Source organism: Salvelinus namaycush, unplaced genomic scaffold, assembly GCF_016432855.1.
Source record: "Salvelinus namaycush isolate Seneca unplaced genomic scaffold, SaNama_1.0 Scaffold262, whole genome shotgun sequence".
In the NCBI taxonomy this organism is placed as follows: Eukaryota; Metazoa; Chordata; class Actinopteri; order Salmoniformes; family Salmonidae; genus Salvelinus; species Salvelinus namaycush.
The window spans coordinates 83,213-107,744 of record NW_024059475.1 but is presented as its reverse complement, the minus strand read 5'-3'; the positions used below and the strand labels follow the sequence as shown (position 1 = coordinate 107,744).

At 42.9% G+C, this 24,532-nt stretch overlaps 1 protein-coding gene across 1 annotated transcript in view; it reads left to right on the top strand.

Annotated features, from left to right (window-relative positions):
- The window catches only part of LOC120039295 (high affinity cAMP-specific and IBMX-insensitive 3',5'-cyclic phosphodiesterase 8A-like), a 58,752-nt gene extending 37,280 nt beyond the window's left edge, over positions 1-21,472 (top strand). Inside the window, exons 10-15 of the mRNA XM_038984743.1 lie at positions 1,111-1,309; positions 5,818-6,035; positions 6,517-6,649; positions 12,655-12,819; positions 13,696-13,825; positions 19,788-21,472. Coding sequence (XP_038840671.1) covers positions 1,111-1,309; positions 5,818-6,035; positions 6,517-6,649; positions 12,655-12,819; positions 13,696-13,825; positions 19,788-19,894 — 952 coding nt within the window. The 3' untranslated portion in view covers positions 19,895-21,472. The remainder of the gene's footprint in view (positions 1-1,110; positions 1,310-5,817; positions 6,036-6,516; positions 6,650-12,654; positions 12,820-13,695; positions 13,826-19,787) is intronic.
- Positions 21,473-24,532: the final 3,060 nt, after the last annotated feature.

The following is a 24,532-nucleotide window of genomic DNA, read 5'->3' as shown; positions in this document are numbered from 1 at the left end:
AAAGAGGGACTTAGGAAATTACAATTGGCTCAGAACAGGGCAGCACGGCTGGCCCTTAAAAGTACCTGGAGAGCTAACATTAATAATATGCATGTCAATCTCTCATGACTCAAAGTGGAGGAGAGATTGACTTCATCACTACTTGTTTGTGTAAGAGGTGTTGACATGCTGAATGTACCGAGCTGTCTGTTTAAATGACTAGCACACAGCTCGGACACCCATGCATACCCCACAAGACATGCCACCAGAGGTCTCTTCACAGTCCCCAAGTCCAGAACAGACTATGGGAGGTGCACAGTACTACGTAGAGCCATGATTACATGGAACTCTATTCCACATCAGGTAACTGATGCAAGAAGTAGAATCAGATTTTAAAAAACAGGTAAAAATACACCTTATGGAACAGTGGGGACTATGAAGAGACAGACACAAAGGCACAGACACATGAATACAAACACACTTGATAACATACACACTATACACACACGTACACATGGATATGTGGTAGTGGACTATGGGCCTGAAGGCACACACATTGTGTGTTGTGAATTCTGTAATGAATATATTGTAATGTTTTTAAAATTGTATAACTGCCTTAATTCTGCCCGGACCCCAGGAAGAGTAATGGGGATCCATAATAAATACAAATGTAGCTAAAAGAAGCAGTCGTTTTCATCTATGGATTTTGTGGCTAATTGAGGTAAAATGAATTCTGCTCATAGATTATGCATGTATGAACTACACATCGACACATCCAGCCCAAAGAGGGAGGTTTAAAAAATACTTTCTTAGTTGCCAAGTTACCTGAACATGCCTTTAAGATGCAAATATCAAATATATGTCAACAATCCTTCTTTCAAAGGGCCATTCTATGGATTACATTACGGGAAAATCCCCCAAATCATGTTTTGGGGGGTGAGGAATCACCCATATGGGCCCTGGTGAAAAATAGTGCACTATAAATGACCTGTTGAGTGTCAGAGGGATTGGATTGGGAAGCTGGGTTATGGCAGAAGAGATGAGGTTACACTGTACTTAACTCTGTGGTATTGAACTCCTCCATTGTGTTAGCCCTAACCTTCATGCTGTCTGGTAATTCTCTCCTCCCAGGCCTCTGACCTATCTGGGCCTGAAGATCTTCTCTCGGTTCGGGGTGTGTGAGTTCCTGAGCTGTCCCGAGGCCACTCTCCGCTCCTGGCTGCAGGGGATCGAGGCTAACTACCACTCCACCAACTCCTACCACAACTCCTCACATGCTGCCGATGTCCTGCACGCCACCGCATACTTCCTCTGCAAGGAGAGGGTCAAGGTAAGATGGCCGTCCAAGATGGCCGCCACTGGGTCAGACAGTTTTGTCTTGTTTGTTTTGTCTTGTTTTGACTTGTTTGTTTTTGTCTTGTTTGTTTGTTTTGTCTTGTTTGGTTTGTTTGTATGTTTGTTTGCCCCGTCATTTATACAGGTAAATCTGGATGACCTGTTCAGAGATAGCAGAAGTAAAACATTTGTAACAAACACGCATAGAAATTAAATAAGCACACAGCAATGAGTCAATCCTGGGCTGACATTCCTCCAATCACAAGCATGGCTTAATCCAAGTCCTAATTAGAGTTGCACAATGCCGGTAGCTTCCCCAAAATGTCCAAGTTTTCCAGAAATTCCAGTTAGAAGATTCCTGGAATCAACCCTCCCCACTGGGCAAAAACTGGTTGATTAAATGGTGATTCCACCTCATTTCAACAACAAAAATGGAATGTGATGATATTGAATTAACGTTGAAAACTGTTTGGATTTACAAAAGGTCATCAACCTTTAATCAAATTATAAAAAAAAAAAAAATGTTAACCCAACTTGCAACCTAAATCCATTGTGACATTTTTTGTTGATTTCACGTTGAAATCACATTAGTTGATAACTCAACCAGATGTCAATCAAAACTAGACGTTGAACTGCTGTCTGTGCCCAGTGGGAAGTCATAATGTCACGCCCTGACCTTAGAGAGCCTTTTTATTTCTCTATGTGGTTAGGTCAGGGTGTGATTTGGGTGGGCATTCTATGTTCTCTATTTCTTTGTTTTTGACCGAGTGTGGTTCCCAATCAGAGGCAGCTGTCTATCGTTGTCTCTGATTGGGAACCATACTTAGGCAGCCTTTTTCCCCACCTAATGTTGTGGGTAATTATTATTTTCTGTGTGTTTGTGTGCGCCACGGTTGCGTCACGTTTGTTTCTGTTTACCTGTTCTTTTGTGTGAAGGTTTCACTTCGATTAAAGATGTGGAATTACATGCTGCACCTTGGCTCATCTATGACAGGGAGTTTGAAGACAGCGAACGTCTTTGACTCCTTTACTCTCTAACATGGAACTACATGTCACTAGTCATCTAGACTAATCATGTTAGGAGTGTGTGTGTCTGGACCTGTGTGTGTGTGTGTGTGTGTGTGTGTGTGTGTGTGTGTGTGTGTGTGTGCCTGGACGTGTGTGTGTGTGTGTGTGTGTGTGTGTGTGTGTGTGTGTGTGTGTGTGTGTGTGTGTGTGTGTGTGTGTGTGTGTGTGTGTGTGTGTGTGTGTGTGTGTGTGTGTGTGTGTGGTGCACTGGGCCTTTACTAGTTCTGTATTAGAGGACCGATATAGATGTCTTCAACGCGGACCACCTCATAAATTCAGCACCCCTACCCCCAAATTACTTCCCGTGGCTATGTGCGTGCATACCTGGCGGTGTGTTTGTGTCCGTGTGTGTGCGTGCATACCTGGCGGTGTGTTTGTGTCCGTGCGTGTGCGTGCATACCTGGCGGTGTGTTTGTGTCCGTGCGTGTGCGTGCATACCTGGCGGTGTGTTTGTGTCCGTGCGTGTGCGTGCATACCTGGCGGTGTGTTTGTGTCCGTACGTGTGCGTGCATACCTGGTGGTGTGTTTGTGTCCGTGCGTGTGCGTGCATACCTGGCGGTGTGTTTGTGTCCGTGCGTGTGCGTGCATACCTGGCGGTGTGTTTGTGTCCGTGCGTGTGCGTGCATACCTGGCGGTGTGTTTGTGTCTACGTTTGCTTGTGTGTGTCTGTCTCTGGTCAAAGAGCCGTTGTTTGACCCAGACAGTATATGTTGTTCTACTAACTGCTGATGAGGACTGCTCTACACTAACTAACTCTACAGTGAAAACACTCCTCTTCTGTCTCTGATGAGGACTGCTCTACACTAACTAACTCTACAGTGAAAACACTCCTCTTCTGTCTCTGATGAGGACTGCTCTACACTAACTAACTCTACAGTGAAAACACTCCTCTTCTGTCTCTGATGAGGACTGCTCTAAACTAACTAACTCTACAGTGAAAACACTCCTCTTCTGTCTCTGATGAGGACTGCTCTACACTAACTAACTCTACAGTGAAAACACTCCTCTTCTGTCTCTGATGAGGACTGCTCTACACTAACTAACTCTACAGTGAAAACACTCCTCTTCTGTCTCTGATGAGGACTGCTCTACACTAACTAACTCTACAGTGAAAACACTCCTCTTCTGTCTCTGATGAGGACTGCTCTACACTAACTAACTCTACAAAGAAAACACTCCTCTTCTGTCTCTGATGAGGACTGCTCTACACTAACTAACTCTACAGTGAAAACACTCCTCTTCTGTCTCTGATGAGGACTGCTCTACACTAACTAACTCTACAGTGAAAACACTCCTCTTCTGTCTCTGATGAGGACTGCTCTACACTAACTAACTCTACAGTGAAAACACTCCTCTTCTGTCTCTGATGATGACTGCTCTACACTAACTAACTCTACACTGCTGTTCTCTAACTAAGCTGATTATTAAACCTTCTATTCCTGACCACACCAAAGTCATCTATCATTGGCTTAGCCCTGCCGACCAGTGGTTAGCCCACCTTTGACCTCACACCAGGTTAAACTAACCAATCAGAGACAGAGGCTGTGGCTCGGGTTAGCCCTCTGTCACAAACAGGATTTCCTGCAAGGGAACCTCCCAGCTGCCACAACGGCTTTAAATGACTTAATTTCAACTAACTTTGCCCAATTTTGCCCGCTGGGGTTATGTGGAGTGGTGAAAATAGGACATACTACATGACACAACACTAATACATGATTAAGAAAGCCCCTAAAACAACATGACACAACACAAATACATGTTTAAGAAAGCCCCTAAGACAACATGACACAACACAAATACATGATTAAGAAAGCCCCTAAAACAACATGACACAACACAAATACATGTTTAAGAAAGCCCCTAAGACAACATGACACAACACAAATACATGATTAAGAAAGCCCCTAAAACAACATGACACAACACTAATACATGATTAAGAAAGCCCCTAAGACAACATGCCACAACACAAATACATGATTAAGAAAGCCCCTAAGACAACATGCCACAACACAAATACATGATTAAGAAAGCCCCTAAAACAACATGACAACACAAATACATGTTTAAGAAAGCCCCTAAAACAACATGACACAACACAAATACATGATTAAGAAAGCCCCTAAAACAACATGACACAACACAAATACATGATTAAGAAAGCCCCTAAGACATTCAAAGCAGCCTATTCAATCAGTGATTCAGGTAGTAAGATCAGGTCACTAGCAACACCAAGGTCAGGGGGTTCAGGTAGTAAGATCACGTCACTAGCAACACCAAGGTCGTGGGTTCAGGTAGTAAGATCACGTCACTAGCAACACCAAGGTCAGGGGGTTCAGGTAGTAAGATCACGTCACTAGCAACACCAAGGTCAGGGGGTTCAGGTAGTAAGATCACGTCACTAGCAACACCAAGGTCAGGGGGTTCAGGTAGTAAGATCACGTCACTAGCAACACCAAGGTCAGAGGGTTCAGGTAGTAAGATCACGTCACTAGCAACACCAAGGTCAGGGGGTTCAGGTAGTAAGATCACGTCACTAGCAACACCAAGGTCGGGGGTTCAGGTAGTAAGATCACGTCACTAGCAACACCAAGGTCGTGGGTTCAGGTAGTAAGATCACGTCACTAGCAACACCAAGGTCGTGGGTTCAGGTAGTAAGATCACGTCACTAGCAACACCAAGGTCGGGGGTTCAGGTAGTAAGATCACGTCACTAGCAACACCAAGGTCGGGGATTCAGGTAGTAAGATCACGTCACTAGCAACACCAAGGTCAGGGGGTTCAGGTAGTAAGATCACGTCACTAGCAACACCAAGGTCGTGGGTTCAGGTAGTAAGATCACGTCACTAGCAACACCAAGGTCGGGGGTTCAGGTAGTAAGATCACGTCACTAGCAACACCAAGGTCAGGGGGTTCAGGTAGTAAGATCACGTCACTAGCAACACCAAGGTCAGGGGGTTCAGGTAGTAAGATCACGTCACTAGCAACACCAAGGTCAGGGGGTTCAGGTAGTAAGATCACGTCACTAGCAACACCAAGGTCAGGGGGTTCAGGTAGTAAGATCACGTCACTAGCAACACCAAGGTCAGGGGGTTCAGGTAGTAAGATCACGTCACTAGCAACACCAAGGTCGTGGGTTCAGGTAGTAAGATCACGTCACTAGCAACACCAAGGTCAGGGGGTTCAGGTAGTAAGATCACGTCACTAGCAACACCAAGGTCGGGGGTTCAGTTCCTGCAGGGTTCACATACTAAAAATTATAATGGTAACGGTAATTTCGTGGTTTAAATAATATGAATATAATTGATAGGGCAGCAGGTAGCCTGGTCGTTAGATCATTGGGCCTGTAACCAAACGGTCGCTAGTTGGAATCCTGTCGCTAACTGCTCCATTAATATTAAATATGAAGAAAATACTCCTCTTCTTTCCCGAACAGCAAAGTCTGGAGCAGATTGATGAGGTGGCGGCTCTGATAGCAGCCACAGTACACGACGTGGATCACCCGGGACGCACCAACAGCTTCCTGTGTAACGCAGGAAGTGAGCTGGCCATCTTGTACAACGACACGGCCGTGCTAGAGAGCCACCACGCTGCCCTTGCCTTCCAGATCACCACACGGGACGACAAGTGTAACATCTTCAAGAACATGGAGAGGTACGGCTGTCTGTGGGTCTTCTGGGAGGCTGTTTGGTCTGTCTGTCTGTCCGTGTGTGTCTGTCTGTCCGTGTGTGTGTGTGAGAGAGACAGTGAGGCAGGGCAGTCATGTGATTTGAGTCCCAGAGCAGTGTGTCTCATGCAATGCTCTCCCTCGGATGGGGGAAGGTACACAATCACTCCATTCATTCCTCTCCTCTGTCACTACAGTCAGGAGGCTAGAACTGTCCAGAGGGGCTTTCAGCACATTTATTTACCAATGTTTTTTGTGTGAACGTGTCTCTCTCTGTGTTCTTCCCCCTTCTCCCTACCCCCCCTTCCTCTGTCCTCCACTGCTTCTTTCTCTCTCTCTCTGTTCTTCTCTTTTCCTCTCTTTCTCCCCCCCTCCCTCTCTCCCCCTCCCTCTCGCTGTCTCTCTCGCTCTCTCTCTCTGTTCTTCTTTTTCTCCTCCCCCCCTTGCTGTCTCTCTCTCTCTCTGTAGGAATGAGTACCGTACCCTGCGTCAGGCCATCATAGACATGGTGCTCGCCACAGAGATGACAAAACACTTTGAGCACGTCAACAAGTTCGTCAACAGCATCAACAAGCCACTGGCCGCGCTGGAGGAGAACGGGGTGAGATGAAGGACAGAACAAGAAAAGAGAAAAGAGGGGATGAAAAAGAACAATAAAGTCCAGGTTAGATAGGCTCTGTGGTTAAACATGATGGCAGCAGGAACCTGTTCATGGCTTGGATCAGAGTATTGCAGCCAATACAGTATGTGTAGCTGTGTCCGGTCACGGAACAATCTAGAAAATACAAACGGTCTGTTTTAGATATCATTCTGCATCACGCTTACTCTAAAAATAGCCAACAGTTAGCTAACAGCATGCAGGTTAGAAAGAGGAGAGTTGAAGGGAGTCATTGTCTAGCCTGTGTGGCCTAACGTAGCCTTATAACCTAGCCTAGCCTTCCAGTGGAGCCTTCCAGCTAAAAGTTAGCCAACTGTGATGCAGGTTGAAGGGAGTTAGTGTAGTCTCCTGGCCTAGCTTCCTAATGTAGCCTTCCATGCACTGTAGCCTGCTAGCATAGCATAGCCTAGCTTCCTAGTATAGCCTGCTAGCATAGCATAGGTTAGCCTCCTAGTGTAGCCTGCTAGCGTAGCCTCCTGGCCTCGTAGTTTAGCCTGCTAGCCTAGCCTCCTAGTGTAGCCTGCTAGCGTAGCCTCCTGGCCTCGTAGTTTAGCCTGCTAGCATAGCCTAGCCTCCTAGTGTAGCCTGCTAGCGTAGCCTAGCCTAGAGTAGCCACCTGGCCACAGACAGATTAGCGTAGAGAGAGAATCTTACGGTCTGGTTCCATCTTTCTCACGATGGTGCGGAATGCACAGCACAGCCATTCTCCTATATCACACAGGCCCTTTTAAGGAATATCATAGGAGGTTATTCTGCAATCTAACTAGTTAGCAATCAAACTATAACTCTGACTAACAGTTAGCAATCAAACTACAGTACCAGTCAAAAGATTGGACACACCTACTCATTCAAGGGTTTTTCTTTATTTTTACTATTTTCTACATTGTAGAATAATAGTGAAGACATCAACACTATGAAATAACACATATGGAATCATGTAGTAACCCAAAAAAGTGTTAAACAAATCAAAATAGATTTTAGATTCTTTAAAGTAGCCACCCTTTGCCTTGATGACATCTTTGCACACTCTTGGCATTCTCTCAACCAGCTTTCTTAAACATGTATCTTCTGTATACCTCCCCTACCTTGTCACAACACAACTGATTGTCTCAAATGCATGAATAAGTAAAGAAATTCCACAAATTAACTTTTAACAAGGAACACGTGTTAATAAAGTCAGGGCAGTCATGGTCCAGGGCAGTCATGGTGACTACCTCACGAAGCTGGTTGAGAGAATCCCAAGAGTGTGCAAAGCTGTCATCAAGGCAAAGGGTGGCTACTTTGAAGAATCTCAAATATAAAATATATTTTGATTTGTTTAACGCTTTTTGGTTACTAGATGATTCCATATGTGTTATTTCATAGTTTTGATGTCTTCACTATTCTTCTACAATGTAGAACATAGTAAAAATAAAGAAAACCCCTTGAATGAGTAGGTTTGTCCAAACTTTTGACTGGTACTGTAACTCTAATACAGTTAGCAATCAAACTAACTCTGTCTAACAAAGTTAGCAATCAAACTAAAACACTGTCTAATACAGTTAGCAATCAAACTAACTCTGTCTAACACAGTTAGCAATCAAACTAACTCTGTCTAATACAGTTAGCAATCAAACTAACTCTGTCTAACACAGCAATCAAACTAACTCTGTCTAACACAGTTAGCAATCAAACTAAAACACTGTCTAATACAGTTAGCAATCAAACTAACTCTGTCTAACACAGTTAGCAATCAAACTAACCCTGTCTAACACAGTTAGCAATCAAACTAACCCTGTCTAACACAGTTAGCAATCAAACTAACTCTGTCTAACACAGTTAGCAATCAAACTAACCCTGTCTAACACAGTTAGCAATCAAACTAACTCTGTCTAACACAGTTAGCAATCAAACTAAAACACTGTCTAATACAGTTAGCAATCAAACTAACTCTGTCTAACACAGTTAGCAATCAAACTAAAACACTGTCTAATACAGTTAGCAATCAAACTAACTCTGTCTAACACAGTTAGCAATCAAACTAACTCTGTCTAACACAGTTAGCAATCAAACTAAAACACTGTCTAATACAGTTAGCAATCAAACTAACTCTGTCTAACACAGTTAGCAATCAAACTAACTCTGTCTAACACAGCAATCAAACTAACTCTGTCTAACACAGTTAGCAATCAAACTAACTCTGTCTAACAAAGTTAGCAATCAAACTAAAACACTGTCTAATACAGTTAGCAATCAAACTATCTCTGTCTAACACAGTTAGCAATCAAACTAACTCTGTCTAATACAGTTAGCAATCAAACTAACTCTGTCTAACACAGTTAGCAATCAAACTAACCCTGTCTAACACAGTTAGCAATCAAACTAACCCTGTCTAACACAGTTAGCAATCAAACTAAAACACTGTCTAATACAGTTAGCAATCAAACTAACTCTGTCTAACACAGTTAGCAATCAAACTAACTCTGTCTAACACAGCAATCAAACTAACTCTGTCTAACACAGCAATCAAACTAACTCTGTCTAACACAGTTAGCAATCAAACTAACTCTGTCTAACACAGTTAGCAATCAAACTAAAACACTGTCTAATACAGTTAGCAATCAAACTAACTCTGTCTAACACAGTTAGCAATCAAACTAACTCTGTCTAACACAGCAATCAAACTAACTCTGTCTAACACAGTTAGCAATCAAACTAAAACACTGTCTAACACAGTTAGCAATCAAACTAACTCTGTCTAACACAGTTAGCAATCAAACTAACCCTGTCTAACACAGTTAGCAATCAAACTAACCCTGTCTAACACAGTTAGCAATCAAACTAAAACACTGTCTAATACAGTTAGCAATCAAACTAACTCTGTCTAACACAGTTAGCAATCAAACTAACTCTGTCTAACACAGCAATCAAACTAACTCTGTCTAACACAGTTAGCAATCAAACTAACTCTGTCTAACACAGTTAGCAATCAAACTAAAACACTGTCTAATACAGTTAGCAATCAAACTAACTCTGTCTAACACAGTTAGCAATCAAACTAACTCTGTCTAACACAGCAATCAAACTAACTCTGTCTAACACAGTTAGCAATCAAACTAAAACACTGTCTAACACAGTTAGCAATCAAACTAACTCTGTCTAACACAGCAATCAAACTAACTCTGTCTAACACAGTTAGCAATCAAACTAACCCTGTCTAACACAGTTAGCAATCAAAATATAAAACACTGTCTAACACAGTTAGCAATCAAACTAACTCTGTCTAACATAGTTAGCAATCAAACTAACTCTGTCTAACACAGTTAGCAATCAAACTAACTCTGTCTAACATAGTTAGCAATCAAACTAACTCTGTCTAACATAGTTAGCAATCAAACTAACTCTGTCTAACATAGTTAGCAATCAAACTAACTCTGTCTAACATAGTTAGCAATCAAACTAACTCTGTCTAACATAGTTAGCAATCAAACTAACTCTGTCTAACATAGTTAGCAATCAAACTAACTCTGTCTAACACAGTTAGCAATCAAACTAACTCTGTCTAACATAGTTAGCAATCAAACTAACTCTGTCTAACACAGTTAGCAATCAAACTAACTCTGTCTAACATAGTTAGCAATCAAACTAACTCTGTCTAACACAGTTAGCAATCAAACTAACTCTGTCTAACACAGCAATCAAATTAACTCTGTCTAATACAGTTAGCAATCAAACTAACCCTGTCTAACACAGTTAGCAATCAAACTAAAACACTGTCTAACACAGTTAGCAATCAAACTAAAACACTGTCTAGCACAGTTAGCAATCAAACTAACTCTGTCTAACACAGCAATCAAATTAACTCTGTCTAATACAGTTAGCAATCAAACTAACCCTGTCTAACACAGTTAGCAATCAAACTAAAACACTGTCTAACACAGTTAGCAATCAAACTAAAACACTGTCTAGCACAGTTAGCAATCAAACTAACTCTGTCTAACACAGTTAGCAATCAACCTAACCCTGTCTAATACAGTTAGCAATCAAACTAACCCTGTCTAACACAGTTAGCAATCAAACTAAAACACTGTCTAACACAGTTAGCAATCAAACTAACTCTGTCTAACACAGCAATCAAACTAACTCTGTCTAACACAGTTAGCAATCAAACTAACCCTGTCTAACACAGTTAGCAATCAAAATATAAAACACTGTCTAACACAGTTAGCAATCAAACTAACTCTGTCTAACACAGTTAGCAATCAAACTAACTCTGTCTAACATAGTTAGCAATCAAACTAACTCTGTCTAACATAGTTAGCAATCAAACTAACTCTGTCTAACATAGTTAGCAATCAAACTAACTCTGTCTAACATAGTTAGCAATCAAACTAACTCTGTCTAACATAGTTAGCAATCAAACTAACTCTGTCTAACACAGTTAGCAATCAAACTAACTCTGTCTAACATAGTTAGCAATCAAACTAACTCTGTCTAACACAGTTAGCAATCAAACTAACTCTGTCTAACACAGTTAGCAATCAAACTAACTCTGTCTAACACAGTTAGCAATCAAACTAAAACACTGTCTAATACAGTTAGCAATCAAACTAACTCTGTCTAACACAGTTAGCAATCAAACTAACTCTGTCTAACACAGCAATCAAACTAACTCTGTCTAACACAGTTAGCAATCAAACTAAAACACTGTCTAACACAGTTAGCAATCAAACTAACTCTGTCTAACACAGTTAGCAATCAAACTAACCCTGTCTAACACAGTTAGCAATCAAACTAAAACACTGTCTAATACAGTTAGCAATCAAACTAACTCTGTCTAACACAGTTAGCAATCAAACTAACTCTGTCTAACACAGCAATCAAACTAACTCTGTCTAACACAGTTAGCAATCAAACTAACTCTGTCTAACACAGTTAGCAATCAAACTAAAACACTGTCTAATACAGTTAGCAATCAAACTAACTCTGTCTAACACAGTTAGCAATCAAACTAACTCTGTCTAACACAGCAATCAAACTAACTCTGTCTAACACAGTTAGCAATCAAACTAAAACACTGTCTAACACAGTTAGCAATCAAACTAACTCTGTCTAACACAGCAATCAAACTAACTCTGTCTAACACAGTTAGCAATCAAACTAACCCTGTCTAACACAGTTAGCAATCAAAATATAAAACACTGTCTAACACAGTTAGCAATCAAACTAACTCTGTCTAACATAGTTAGCAATCAAACTAACTCTGTCTAACACAGTTAGCAATCAAACTAACTCTGTCTAACATAGTTAGCAATCAAACTAACTCTGTCTAACATAGTTAGCAATCAAACTAACTCTGTCTAACATAGTTAGCAATCAAACTAACTCTGTCTAACATAGTTAGCAATCAAACTAACTCTGTCTAACATAGTTAGCAATCAAACTAACTCTGTCTAACACAGTTAGCAATCAAACTAACTCTGTCTAACATAGTTAGCAATCAAACTAACTCTGTCTAACACAGTTAGCAATCAAACTAACTCTGTCTAACATAGTTAGCAATCAAACTAACTCTGTCTAACACAGTTAGCAATCAAACTAACTCTGTCTAACACAGCAATCAAATTAACTCTGTCTAATACAGTTAGCAATCAAACTAACCCTGTCTAACACAGTTAGCAATCAAACTAAAACACTGTCTAACACAGTTAGCAATCAAACTAAAACACTGTCTAGCACAGTTAGCAATCAAACTAACTCTGTCTAACACAGTTAGCAATCAACCTAACCCTGTCTAATACAGTTAGCAATCAAACTAACCCTGTCTAACACAGTTAGCAATCAAACTAAAACACTGTCTAACACAGTTAGCAATCAAACTAACTCTGTCTAACACTGTGTGCTAACGTTGTGTATGTGTGTGCGTGTGTGTGTGTGTGCGTGCGTGCGTGCGTGCGACCTCTCCTTAGGGAATCGGCGACGAGGAGTCTGTCAAAGGCATCCTAACGTCCCCGGACAACCGGATCCTTGTCAAGCGTATGCTGATCAAATGTGCCGACATCTCCAATCCGTGCCGACCGCTGGAGCTGTGTATAGAATGGGCCGGACGCATCTCAGAGGAATACTTTGCACAGGTACAGGACAGTGGTGAGAGGAGACATGGGGAGAGACACATGATGCTGCTGTGTGGAACACTAATAGATACAGTAGAACAGAGCACCTTCGGGGATTCAGCAGTTGGCTGATGTGGAATGTCAAACACACAGCATACTGGAGCAGCAGTTAGCTGATGTGGAATGTGAAACACACAGCATACTGGAGCAGCAGTTGGCTGATGTGGAATGTCAAACACACAGCATACTGGAGCAGCAGTTAGCTGATGTGGAATGTCAAACACACAGCATACTGGAGCAGCAGTTAGCTGATGTGGAATGTGAAACACACAGCATACTGGAGCAGCAGTTAGCTGATGTGGAATGTGAAACACACAGCATACTGGAGCAGCAGTTAGCTGATGTGGAATGTGAAACACACAGCATACTGGAGCAGCAGTTAGCTGATGTGGAATGTGAAACACACAGCATACTGGAGCAGCAGTTAGCTGATGTGGAATGTGAAACACACAGCATACTGGAGCAGCAGTTAGCTGATGTGGAATGTGAAACACACAGCATACTGGAGCAGCAGTTAGCTGATGTGGAATGTCAAACACACAGCATACTGGAGCAGCAGTTAGCTGATGTGGAATGTCAAACACACAGCATACTGGAGCAGCAGTTGGCTGATGTGGAATGTCAAACACACAGCATACTGGAGCAGCATTCATTGATTGTTTTGATTAGATGTACTGTACCAGTCAGGAAATATTGGTAGACACTCAGTAAAGACACTGTGTGTGTGTGTGTGTGTGTGTGTGTGTGTGTGTGTGTGTGTGTGTGTGTGTGTGTGTGTGTGTGTGTGTGTGTGTGTGTGTGTGTGTGTGTGTGTGTGTGTGTATGTGTGTGTTTCAGACTGACGAGGAGAAGAGGCAGAGTCTACCGGTGGTCATGCCTGTGTTTGACAGGAACACCTGCAGCATTCCTAAGTCCCAGATCTCCTTCATAGACTACTTCATCACAGACATGTTCGACGCCTGGGATGGTAAGGACTTACGTTAGCTACCTGATCTAAGGCTTCAGCTCAGCGGGCTAACAGTGTTTCGATGCTTGGGATGGTAATAACTGTTAACCCTATCTGCTCTATATAACAGAGGACTTGATGACTTGTTCCCTGAATCTAATGTCTCAGCTTCACCTCAGCAGCTTCCTGAATCTAATGTCTCAGCTTCACCTCAGCAGCTCCCTGAATCTAATGTCTAAGCTTCACCTCAGCAGCTCCCTGAATCTAATGTCTCAGCTTCACCTCAGCAGCTCCCTGAATCTAATGTCTCAGCTTCACCTCAGCAGCTTCCTGAATCTAATGTCTCAGCTTCACCTCAGCAGCTTCCTGAATCTAATGTCTCAGCTTCACCTCAGCAGCTTCCTGAATCTAATGTCTCAGCTTCACCTCAGCAGCTCCCTGAATCTAATGTCTCAGCTTCACCTCAGCAGCTTCCTGAATCTAATGTCTCAGCTTCACCTCAGCAGCTCCCTGAATCTAATGTCTCAGCTTCACCTCAGCAGCTCCCTGAATCTAATGTCTCAGCTTCACCTCAGCAGCTTCCTGAATCTAATGTCTCAGCTTCACCTCAGCAGCTTCCTGAATCTAATGTCTAAGCTTCACCTCAGCAGCTCCCTGAATCTAATGTCTAAGCTTCACCTCAGCAGCTTCCTGAATCTAATGTCTAAGCTTCACCTCAGCAGCTCCCTGAATCTAATGTCTCAGCTTCACCTCAGCAGCTCCCTGAATCTAATGTCTCAGCTTCACCTCAGCAGCTCCCTGAATCTAATGTCTCAGCTTCACCTCAGCAGCTCCCTGAATCTAATGTCTCAGCTTCACCTCAGCAGCTTCCTGAATCTAATGTCTCAGCTTCACCTCAGCAGCTTCCTGAATCTAATGTCTCAGCTTCACCTCAGCAGCTTCCTGAATCTAATGTCTCAGCTTCACCTCAGCAGCTTCCTGAATCTAATGTCTCAGCTTCACCTCAGCAGCTTCCTAAATCTAATGTCTCAGCTTCACCTCAGCAGCTTCCTGAATCTAATGTCTAAGCTTCACCTCAGCAGCTCCCTGAATCTAATGTCTCAGCTTCACCTCAGCAGCTTCCTGAATCTAATGTCTCAGCTTCACCTCAGCAGCTTCCTGAATCTAATGTCTAAGCTTCACCTCAGCAGCTTCCTGAATCTAATGTCTCAGCTTCACCTCAGCAGCTTCCTGAATCTAATGTCTCAGCTTCACCTCAGCAGCTTCCTGAATCTAATGTCTCAGCTTCACCTCAGCAGCTTCCTGAATCTAATGTCTCAGCTTCACCTCAGCAGCTTCCTGAATCTAATGTCTCAGCTTCACCTCAGCAGCTTCCTGAATCTAATGTCTCAGCTTCACCTCAGCAGCTAACACAGTCAGTGTTTTGGGGCAAAGACGCTCGCATCACGAGCAACCTTCCCTAAGACCTTAAGGCTGGCTAGACTAATGTACCAATCTAAAAAATGTTATCTGACGTGGGTAAGTGACTGTCAGTGACAGACATAACAAGAGGAAAACTTCTGATTCACAACCACATTAAGAAGTGTCACCATGTGTATTCTTCTGTTCTAACTCTCAACAGGAAGTTGAGACCCTGACTGAGTTCAAAAAAAAAATGTACAAATAATAATGTTTTTGGAAATTGGTCCACGGGCCTACAGAACCGTCAGCCGCCAGTTTTCCATCTATTGTCTAAACAGTATAGCTACGTAGTCTACAGTATAGCTACATAGTCTATAGTACAGCTACGTAGTCTACAGTATAGCTACGTAGTCTACAGTACAGCTACGTAGTCTACAGTATAGCTACGTAGTCTACAGTACAGCTACGTAGTCTACAGTATAGCTACGTAGTCTACAGTATAGCTACGTAGTCTACAGTACAGCTACGTAGTCTACAGTATAGCTATGTAGTCTACAGTACAGCTATGTAGTCTACAGTACAGCTACGTAGTCTACAGTATAGCTACGTAGTCTACAGTACAGCTACGTAGTCTACAGTACAGCTATGTAGTCTACACTACAGCTACATAGTCTACAGTACAGCTACATAGTCTACAGTACAGCTACATAGTCTACAGTATAACTACGTAGTATACAGTACAGCTACATAGTCTACAGTACAGCTACATAGTCTACAGTACAGCTACATAGTCTACAGTACAGCTACATAGTCTACAGTACAGCTACATAGTCTACAGTACAGCTACATAGTCTACAATATAACTACATAGTCTACAGTATAGCTAAGTAGTCTACATTATAGCTACATAGTCTACAGTATAGCTACGTAGTCTACCGTATAGCTACATAGTCTACAGTATAGCTACATAGTCTACAGTACAGCTACGTAGTCTACAGTACAGCTACGTAGTCTACAGTATAGCTACGTAGTCTACAGTATAGCTACGTAGTCTACAGTACAGCTACGTAGTCTACAGTATAGCTATGTAGTCTACAGTACAGCTATGTAGTCTACAGTACAGCTACGTAGTCTACAGTATAGCTACATAGTCTACAGTATAGCTACATAGTCTACAATATAACTACATAGTCTACAGTATAGCTACGTAGTCTACAGTATAGCTACGTAGTCTACAGTATAGCTACGTAGTCTACAGTATAGCTAAGTAGTCTACATTATAGCTACATAGTCTATAGTATAGCTAAGTAGTCTACAGTATAGCTACGTAGTCTACAGTACAGCTACATAGTCTACAGTATAGCTAAGTAGTCTACATTATAGCTACATAGTCTATAGTATAGCTAAGTAGTCTACAGTATAACTACATAGTATACAGTATAGCTACATAGTCTACAGTATGGCTACATAGTCTACAGTATAGCTAAGTAGTCTACATTATAGCTACATAGTCTATAGTATAGCTACATAGTCTACAGTATAGCTACATAGTCTACAGTACAGCTACATAGTCTACAGTATAACTACATAGTATACAGTATAGCTACATAGTCTACAGTATAGCTACATAGTCTACAGTATAGCTACATAGTATACAGTATAGCTACATGGTATACAGTATAGCTACGTAGTCTACAGTATAGCCACATAGTCTACAGTACAGCTACATAGTCTACAGTACAGCTACATGGTCTACAGTATAACTACATAGTCTACAGTATAGCTACATAGTATACAGTATAGCTACATAGTATACAGTATAGCTACATAGTCTCCTGTTTTGTCCACAATAGGCCCAAACATCTGTTGGCCTATAGGCTATCACAATCTTTCTGGATCATTATTTAATGCTGAATAACTTTACTCTTCAAGCCGTTCTTTGCTAGATAGCTTCATGTGCTACCCTGTATGTTGTGACCTTTTACATATTGGTCATTTAGCAGACTGCTGTTCTCCAGAGCGACTTAGTCGGTACATCTGTACGGTACTGACTGTACCGACGGTACTGACTGTACTGACATTCAACAAAAAGGGTCAGATGAAAATTAGGGGAAAGAAAAAATAAATCTATTGAAGCTCCCTCTGAGGAGATCTGTGGTGCTCTCCATCCTGATTGCTTCAGGAAAGTCTGGTAAGAGGGAGAGTACTGACTGTACTGACGGTACTGACGGTACTGACTGTACTGACTGTACTGATGGTACTGACTGTACTGACGGTACTGACGGTACTGACTGTACTGACGGTACTGACGGTACTGACGGTACTGATGGTACTGACTGTACTGACGGTACTGACGGTACTGACGGTACTGATGGTACTGATGGTACTGACGGTACTGACGGTACTGACGGTACTGACGGTACTGACGGTACTGACTGTAATGACGGTACTGACTGTACTGATGGTACTGACTGTACTGATGGTACTGATGGTATTGACTGTACTAACGGTACTGACTGTACTGCCGGTACTGACGGTACTGACTGTACTGATGGTACTGACTGTACTGATGGTACCGACTGTACTGATGGTATTGACTGTACTGATGGTACTGACTGTACTGATGGTACTGATGGTACTGATGGTACTGATGGTATTGACTGTACTGATGGTACTGACTGTACTGACGGTACTGATGGTACTGACTGTACTGATGGTACCGACTGTACTGATGGTATTGACTGTACTGATGGTACTGACTGTACTGGTGGTACTGACGGTACTGACTGTACTGATGGTACTGATGGTATTGACTGTACTGATGGTACTGATGGTACTGACTGTACTGACGGTACTGATGGTACTGACTGTACTGATGGTACCGACTGTACTGATGGTACTGACTGTACTGATGGTACTGATGGTACTGACTGTACTGATGGTACTGATGGTACTGACTGTACTGATGGTACTGACTGTACTGATGGTACTGATGGTACTGATGGTACTGACTGTACTGACGGTACTGATGGTATTGACTGTACTGATGGTACTGATGGTACTGATGGTACTGACTGTACTGATGGTACTGATGGTACTGACTGTACTGATGGTACTGACTGTACTGATGGTACTGATGGTACTGATGGTACTGACTGTACTGATGGTACTGACTGTACTGATGGTACTGATGGTACTGACTGTACTGATGGTACTGACTGTACTGATGGTACTGACTGTACTGATGGTACTGATGGTACTGATGGTACTGACTGTACTGATGGTACTGATGGTACTGACTGTACTGATGGTACTGATGGTACTGACTGTACTGATGGTACTGACTGTACTGATGGTACTGACTGTACTGATGGTACTGATAGTACTGACTGTACTGATGGTACTGACTGTACTGATGGTACTGACTGTACTGATGGTACTGATGGTACTGATGGTATTGACTGTACTGATGGTACTGACTGTACTGATGGTACCGACTGTACTGATGGTACTGATGGTACTGATGGTACTGATGGTACTGACTGTACTGATGGTACTGACTGTACTGATGGTACTGATGGTACTGATGGTATTGACTGTACTGATGGTACTGATGGTACTGATGGTATTGACTGTACTGATGGTACTGACTGTACTGACGGTACTGATGGTATTGACTGTACTGATGGTACTGATGGTACTGATGGTATTGACTGTACTGATGGTACTGACTGTACTGACGGTACTGACTGTACTGACGGTACTGACTGTACTGATGGTACTGATGGTACTGACTGTACTGATGGTATTGACTGTACTGATGGTACTGATGGTACTGATGGTACTGACTGTACTGACGGTACTGATGGTACTGATGGTACTGATGGTATTGACTGTACTGATGGTACTGATGGTACTGACTGTACTGACGGTACTGATGGTACTGATGGTATTGACTGTACTGATGGTACTGATGGTACTGATGGTACTGATGGTATTGACTGTACTGATGGTACTGATGGTACTGACTGTACTGATGGTACTGATGGTACTGATGGTATTGACTGTACTGATGGTATTGACTGTACTGATGGTACTGACTGTACTGACGGTACTGATGGTACTGATGGTACTGACTGTACTGATGGTACTGATGGTACTGATGGTATTGACTGTACTGATGGTATTGACTGTACTGATGGTACTGACTGTACTGATGGTACTGATGGTACTGATGGTATTGACTGTACTGATGGTATTGACTGTACTGATGGTACTGACTGTACTGACGGTGCTGATGGTACTGATGGTACTGACTGTACTGATGGTACTGATGGTACTGACTGTACTGACGGTACTGACGGTACTGACTGTACTGACGGTACTGACGGTACTGATGGTACTGATGGTACTGACGGTACTGATGGTACTGATGGTACTGACTGTACTGACGGTACTGACGGTACTGATGGTGCTGATGGTACTGATGGTACTGACTGTACTGATGGTACTGATGGTACTGACTGTACATCCTCATTTGAATCCGTCCTAAATCAATCATTCAATGATCTTTTGTCCCCAGCGTTCGCAGACCTTCCCAACCTCATGCAGCACCTGGACAACAACTTCAAGTATTGGAAAGGCCTGGACGAGCGGAAGCTGCACAGCCTGCGTCCTCCCCCAGAGTAGGAGCACCCTGACTGGGGTCGACGCCAGGCCCTGGGCCCCTCCTTGGTTCCTGTCCGTCCAGGGCTACCAAGCCTTCACTCTTCTGCTTCTGTAACACGCCATCAAGCGTCCACATGTCCGTCCAACAGAGACAACACATACTGACAGACGGACGGACGGACGTGCTGCAGCAACACCAGGCTCTTGCTTCATACATAAACCTCGCTAGCTGAGGATGGATGATGGACAGACACACGGCGCCTCAGAGTCCTTATAAACAACCAGTGCCTGGTGGGCTTGTCTGTATGCTCCTACTGCTGCCAGTGAGGCTGTGTGAGGGACTGTTCTTCTCCCAGCCAACCTAGTGATGGATGTACCATCCCCCTAGTACTCACACACACACACACGGGTTCCCCCTGCCTCTCTCTCTGTCTCTCTGTCAGTCAGAGGCTGAGGATGTTACTGTCTCTCTGCAGACTGACTGCTGGTTCACTGTTGGTAGAGCTACGGAGAAACAAACAAACAAACTGAACATTGAGATGTCAGGTGGTTTCAAGTCTCTGGCACCTCCAATGAAAAACTGTTTGGAGGATCAGCTGATGGGACAGGTCACAATACACAGTTTTTCCTTCCAAATGGCACCCTATTCCCTATATAGTGCACTACTTTTAGGATAAAAGAGTCTATGGGACTCTGGTCATAAGAAGTGCACTTTATATAGAGAATAGGGTTCCATTTGGGATGGCCCACAATGTCAAATCCACATCAGACTGTACTACCCAGTGTATGGTGGGCATTCGACCGGATAAATCCCTATATCGCCCCCCAGTGGCCACCAGGTTGAACTACACTCCACCTCCACTGGCTGCCACCATCACCCTTCACTTTGTCTTCTATCTGTATTTCCTTTGTTTCTTTGTCCTTCAGAAGCACCTCGTCCACTAGAGGACCTGTAGCGACGGGATGGGACACGAGGCCGTCCTAAACACACTAAAATTGTGTTCCATATAACACCCTATTCCCTTTATAGTGCACTACTTTTGACCAGAATCCTAGTCAAGAGTAGTGCACTATTGCCGTATAGGTCCTGGTCAAATGTAGTGCACTATAAAGGGAATAGGGTGCCATTTTTGGACGCATCCAGAGACATACGGTTGTGTGGGGTGGGGGTGTGATCACGGGTGTTCAGTGGGTGGAGCTAATTAACTGTCCTCAGGCCCCTGGTGAAAGACACAAACATTCAGACATCTTGGTCATAGCTAGGTCATTATTACAGACAATTTGGTATTTTTATTTTGTTTTAAATGTTCCATATTTTCTTTACAACAAAAAAATAATGTGTAACATCAATTAATGAATTAACGGATGAAGATGATGATGAAGAAATTAGAACAAAAATAAGAAAAGATGAAAGAAAGAAAAGCCAAAGCTGAATAACATAATATTATATAACTCTCTGAGTCTTGTCGATGATGAGGAGGAGGAGGATTATTATCCATAAGAAAACATTAACGTTATAAACATTTATTTTTATTTTAGTACAGTATCAGTTTGAATGGACATCTTTGTATTGCACTGTAAAACAACAGTTAAATTGTGTATAATGTCTCAGTGATTTAGTCCATGGATGGGAATCGGGACATTAACTTGTGGGAATAAGCTGTTGTTGTTGTTGTCTCATCACCTCTGCCAGTGTGTGTGTGTGTCACATTTCAGTTGAATACATTCAGTTGGACAACTGACTAGGTATCCCCCTTTCCATCGGCGATCTCACCTGTCTGTGGATTTAACAAACGCTGTTGACCGACAAAAAGGAACTCACGTCATCCCGCTACAGCAGAAATCTGAGAACAAGAAAAACTATGTTTTGGACTAGAAATTTTTCTCACAGAAATGTTTGTATCAGGTTTATCCTACTGAAACAGACTGCCTTATTTTATACAATATTTCTACAGTACATCGTCCCAGCTACAGTACATCGTCCCAGCTACAGTACATCGTCCCAGCTACAGTACATCGTCCCAGCTACAGTACATCGTCCCAGCTACAGTACATCGTCCTAGCTACAGTACATCGTCCCAGCTACAGTACATCGTCCCAGCTACAGTACATCATCCCAGCTACAGTACATCGTCCTAGCTACAGTACATCGTCCCAGCTACAGTACATCGTCCCAGCTACAGTACATCGTCCCAGCTACAGTACATCATCCCAGCTACAGTACATCGTCCTAGCTACAGTACATCGTCCCAGCTACAGTACATCGTCCCAGCTACAGTACATCGTCCCAGCTACAGTACATCGTCCTAGCTACAGTACATCGTCCCAGCTACAGTACATCGTCCCAGCTACAGTACATCGTCCTAGCTACAGTACATCGTCCCAGCTACAGTACATCGTCCCAGCTACAGTACATCGTCCCAGCTACAGTACATCGTCCTAGCTACAGTACATCGTCCCAGCTACAGTACATCGTCCCAGCTACAGTACATCGTCCCAGCTACAGTACATCGTCCCAGCTACAGTACATCGTCCCAGCTACAGTACATCGTCCCAGCTACAGTACATCGTCCCAGCTACAGTACATCGTCCTAGCTACAGTACATCGTAGAGCTACAGTACATCGTCCCAGCTACAGTACATCGTCCCAGCTACAGTACATCGTCCCAGCTACAGTACATCGTCCCAGCTACAGTACATCGTCCCAGCTACAGTACATCATCCCAGCTACAGTACATCGTCCTAGCTACAGTACATCGTCCCAGCTACAGTACATCGTAGAGCTACAGTACATCGTCCTAGCTACAGTACATCGTCCTAGCTACAGTACATCGTCCCAGCTACAGTACATCGTCCCAGCTACAGTACATCGTCCCAGCTACAGTACATCGTAGAGCTACAGTACATCGTCCCATCTACAGTACATCGTCCCAGCTACTGTACATCGTCCTAGCTACAGTACATCGTCCCAGCTACAGTACATCGTAGCGCTACAGTACATCGTCCCAGCTACAGTACATCGTCCCAGCTACAGTACATCGGCCCAGCTACTGTATATCGTCCCAGCTACAGTACATCGTCCCAGCTACAGTACATCGTCCCAGCTACTGTACATCGGCCCAGCTACAGTACATCGTCCCAGCTACAGTACATCGTCCCAGCTACAGTACATCGTCCCAGCTACAGTACATCGTCCCAGCTACTGTACATCGTCCCAGCTACAGTACATCCCACTGTGCAATGGCTAAGGACATATGGATGTTTTTTAATAACATAGTCAGAAAACAAATATATGTTCAAGTAAATGTCAATATTTTTATAGACTATGAATTTTACACTGGAGTGACAGGAATAACAGAACAACTTTGTAACTATCTGGGTACCTGCTGTGAAATGTTTTGTTGGGTTGGTAGAGAAACATTTCAGTCCTGTAAACAGAGAAACTCTGTCTGTGTCCGAAATTGCACTCTATTCCCTATATGGTGCATCTCTGGTTAAAGGTAGTGCACTATATAGGGAATAGGGTGCCAGCCCTGGTCTAAAGTAGTGCACTATATAGGGAATAGGGTGCCAGCCCTGGTCTAAAGTAGTGCACTACATAGGGAATAGGGTGCCATTTGGTACGCACTCTATATGATTATAATGATCAATTAAGGATGTGGATCACAGAATTGTCTATCACTGTCTTTTCCCCCTCTGTCTCCTAGAAACCAGCTTGCTTTGACTTGATGTTGACCAACGTCGTCCTATTATTGGCCATTTGTTCAAGATCCTTGTAACACGCAGACAAGGAGTCACTTTACCCAGGGTGCTCTGCCCAAGGGTGCTTTCAGATGAGGATACTAATATATGTTAAACAATGTTGCTTATTAAGATGATGTCCTATTTAAACATAAATATATAAATACCATAACACATAAGCCAACGTCGGTTGATGATGATGTGTTTTATTATTATTGACCGATGAGTAACTTAATAACTCTTTCAGGCTGAATTAAACACTTAATCAGGGAATTGGTTTGTTCCTTATGATTCACTACTACTTCTGGTCTGAAGGCACCGAAGAAAAGAAAAAAAAAAGGAAACAAATTAGAAATGATTCAATGGAGAATAAAATAATGACAATGACTTCTGTTGCACCATGTTTTCAGTAACGAGACAATTTACTGGTCAGGACTTCTGTTGCACCATGTGTTCAGTAACGAGACAATTTACTGGTCAGGACTCACAATCTCTATCTCTCTCCTCCTCTTTCTCTCTCTCTGTCTCTCTCTCTCTCACTCTCCCCCTCTCTTTCAACACACACACACTGAAATACATATCATGTGGCTGAACGGTCACACTTGTGATGCCTTGGAGATGAAGACAGCCTGCTGTTACTGCTGGAGTATACAGTACACAGTGTGTCAGTTTCTATAGTTGATATCATTTATATTGTCATGTATGTCTACTCTATTGTATGCTAACTCTCACTACCAACCCAACCCAGTTCTCTCTTCTGAGTTTAGTCCAGCCTTTCAGCCTGGCCTCAGACTAGACGTAACATAGTTAACACAAATGAGTATGATATGTTATATTTGGTATGGCTACTTAAAACAGAAGGTTACTTAAGACAAAAGGAAGGAAATTGGTCTGGGAGGATGGGGTGGTGTATAACGC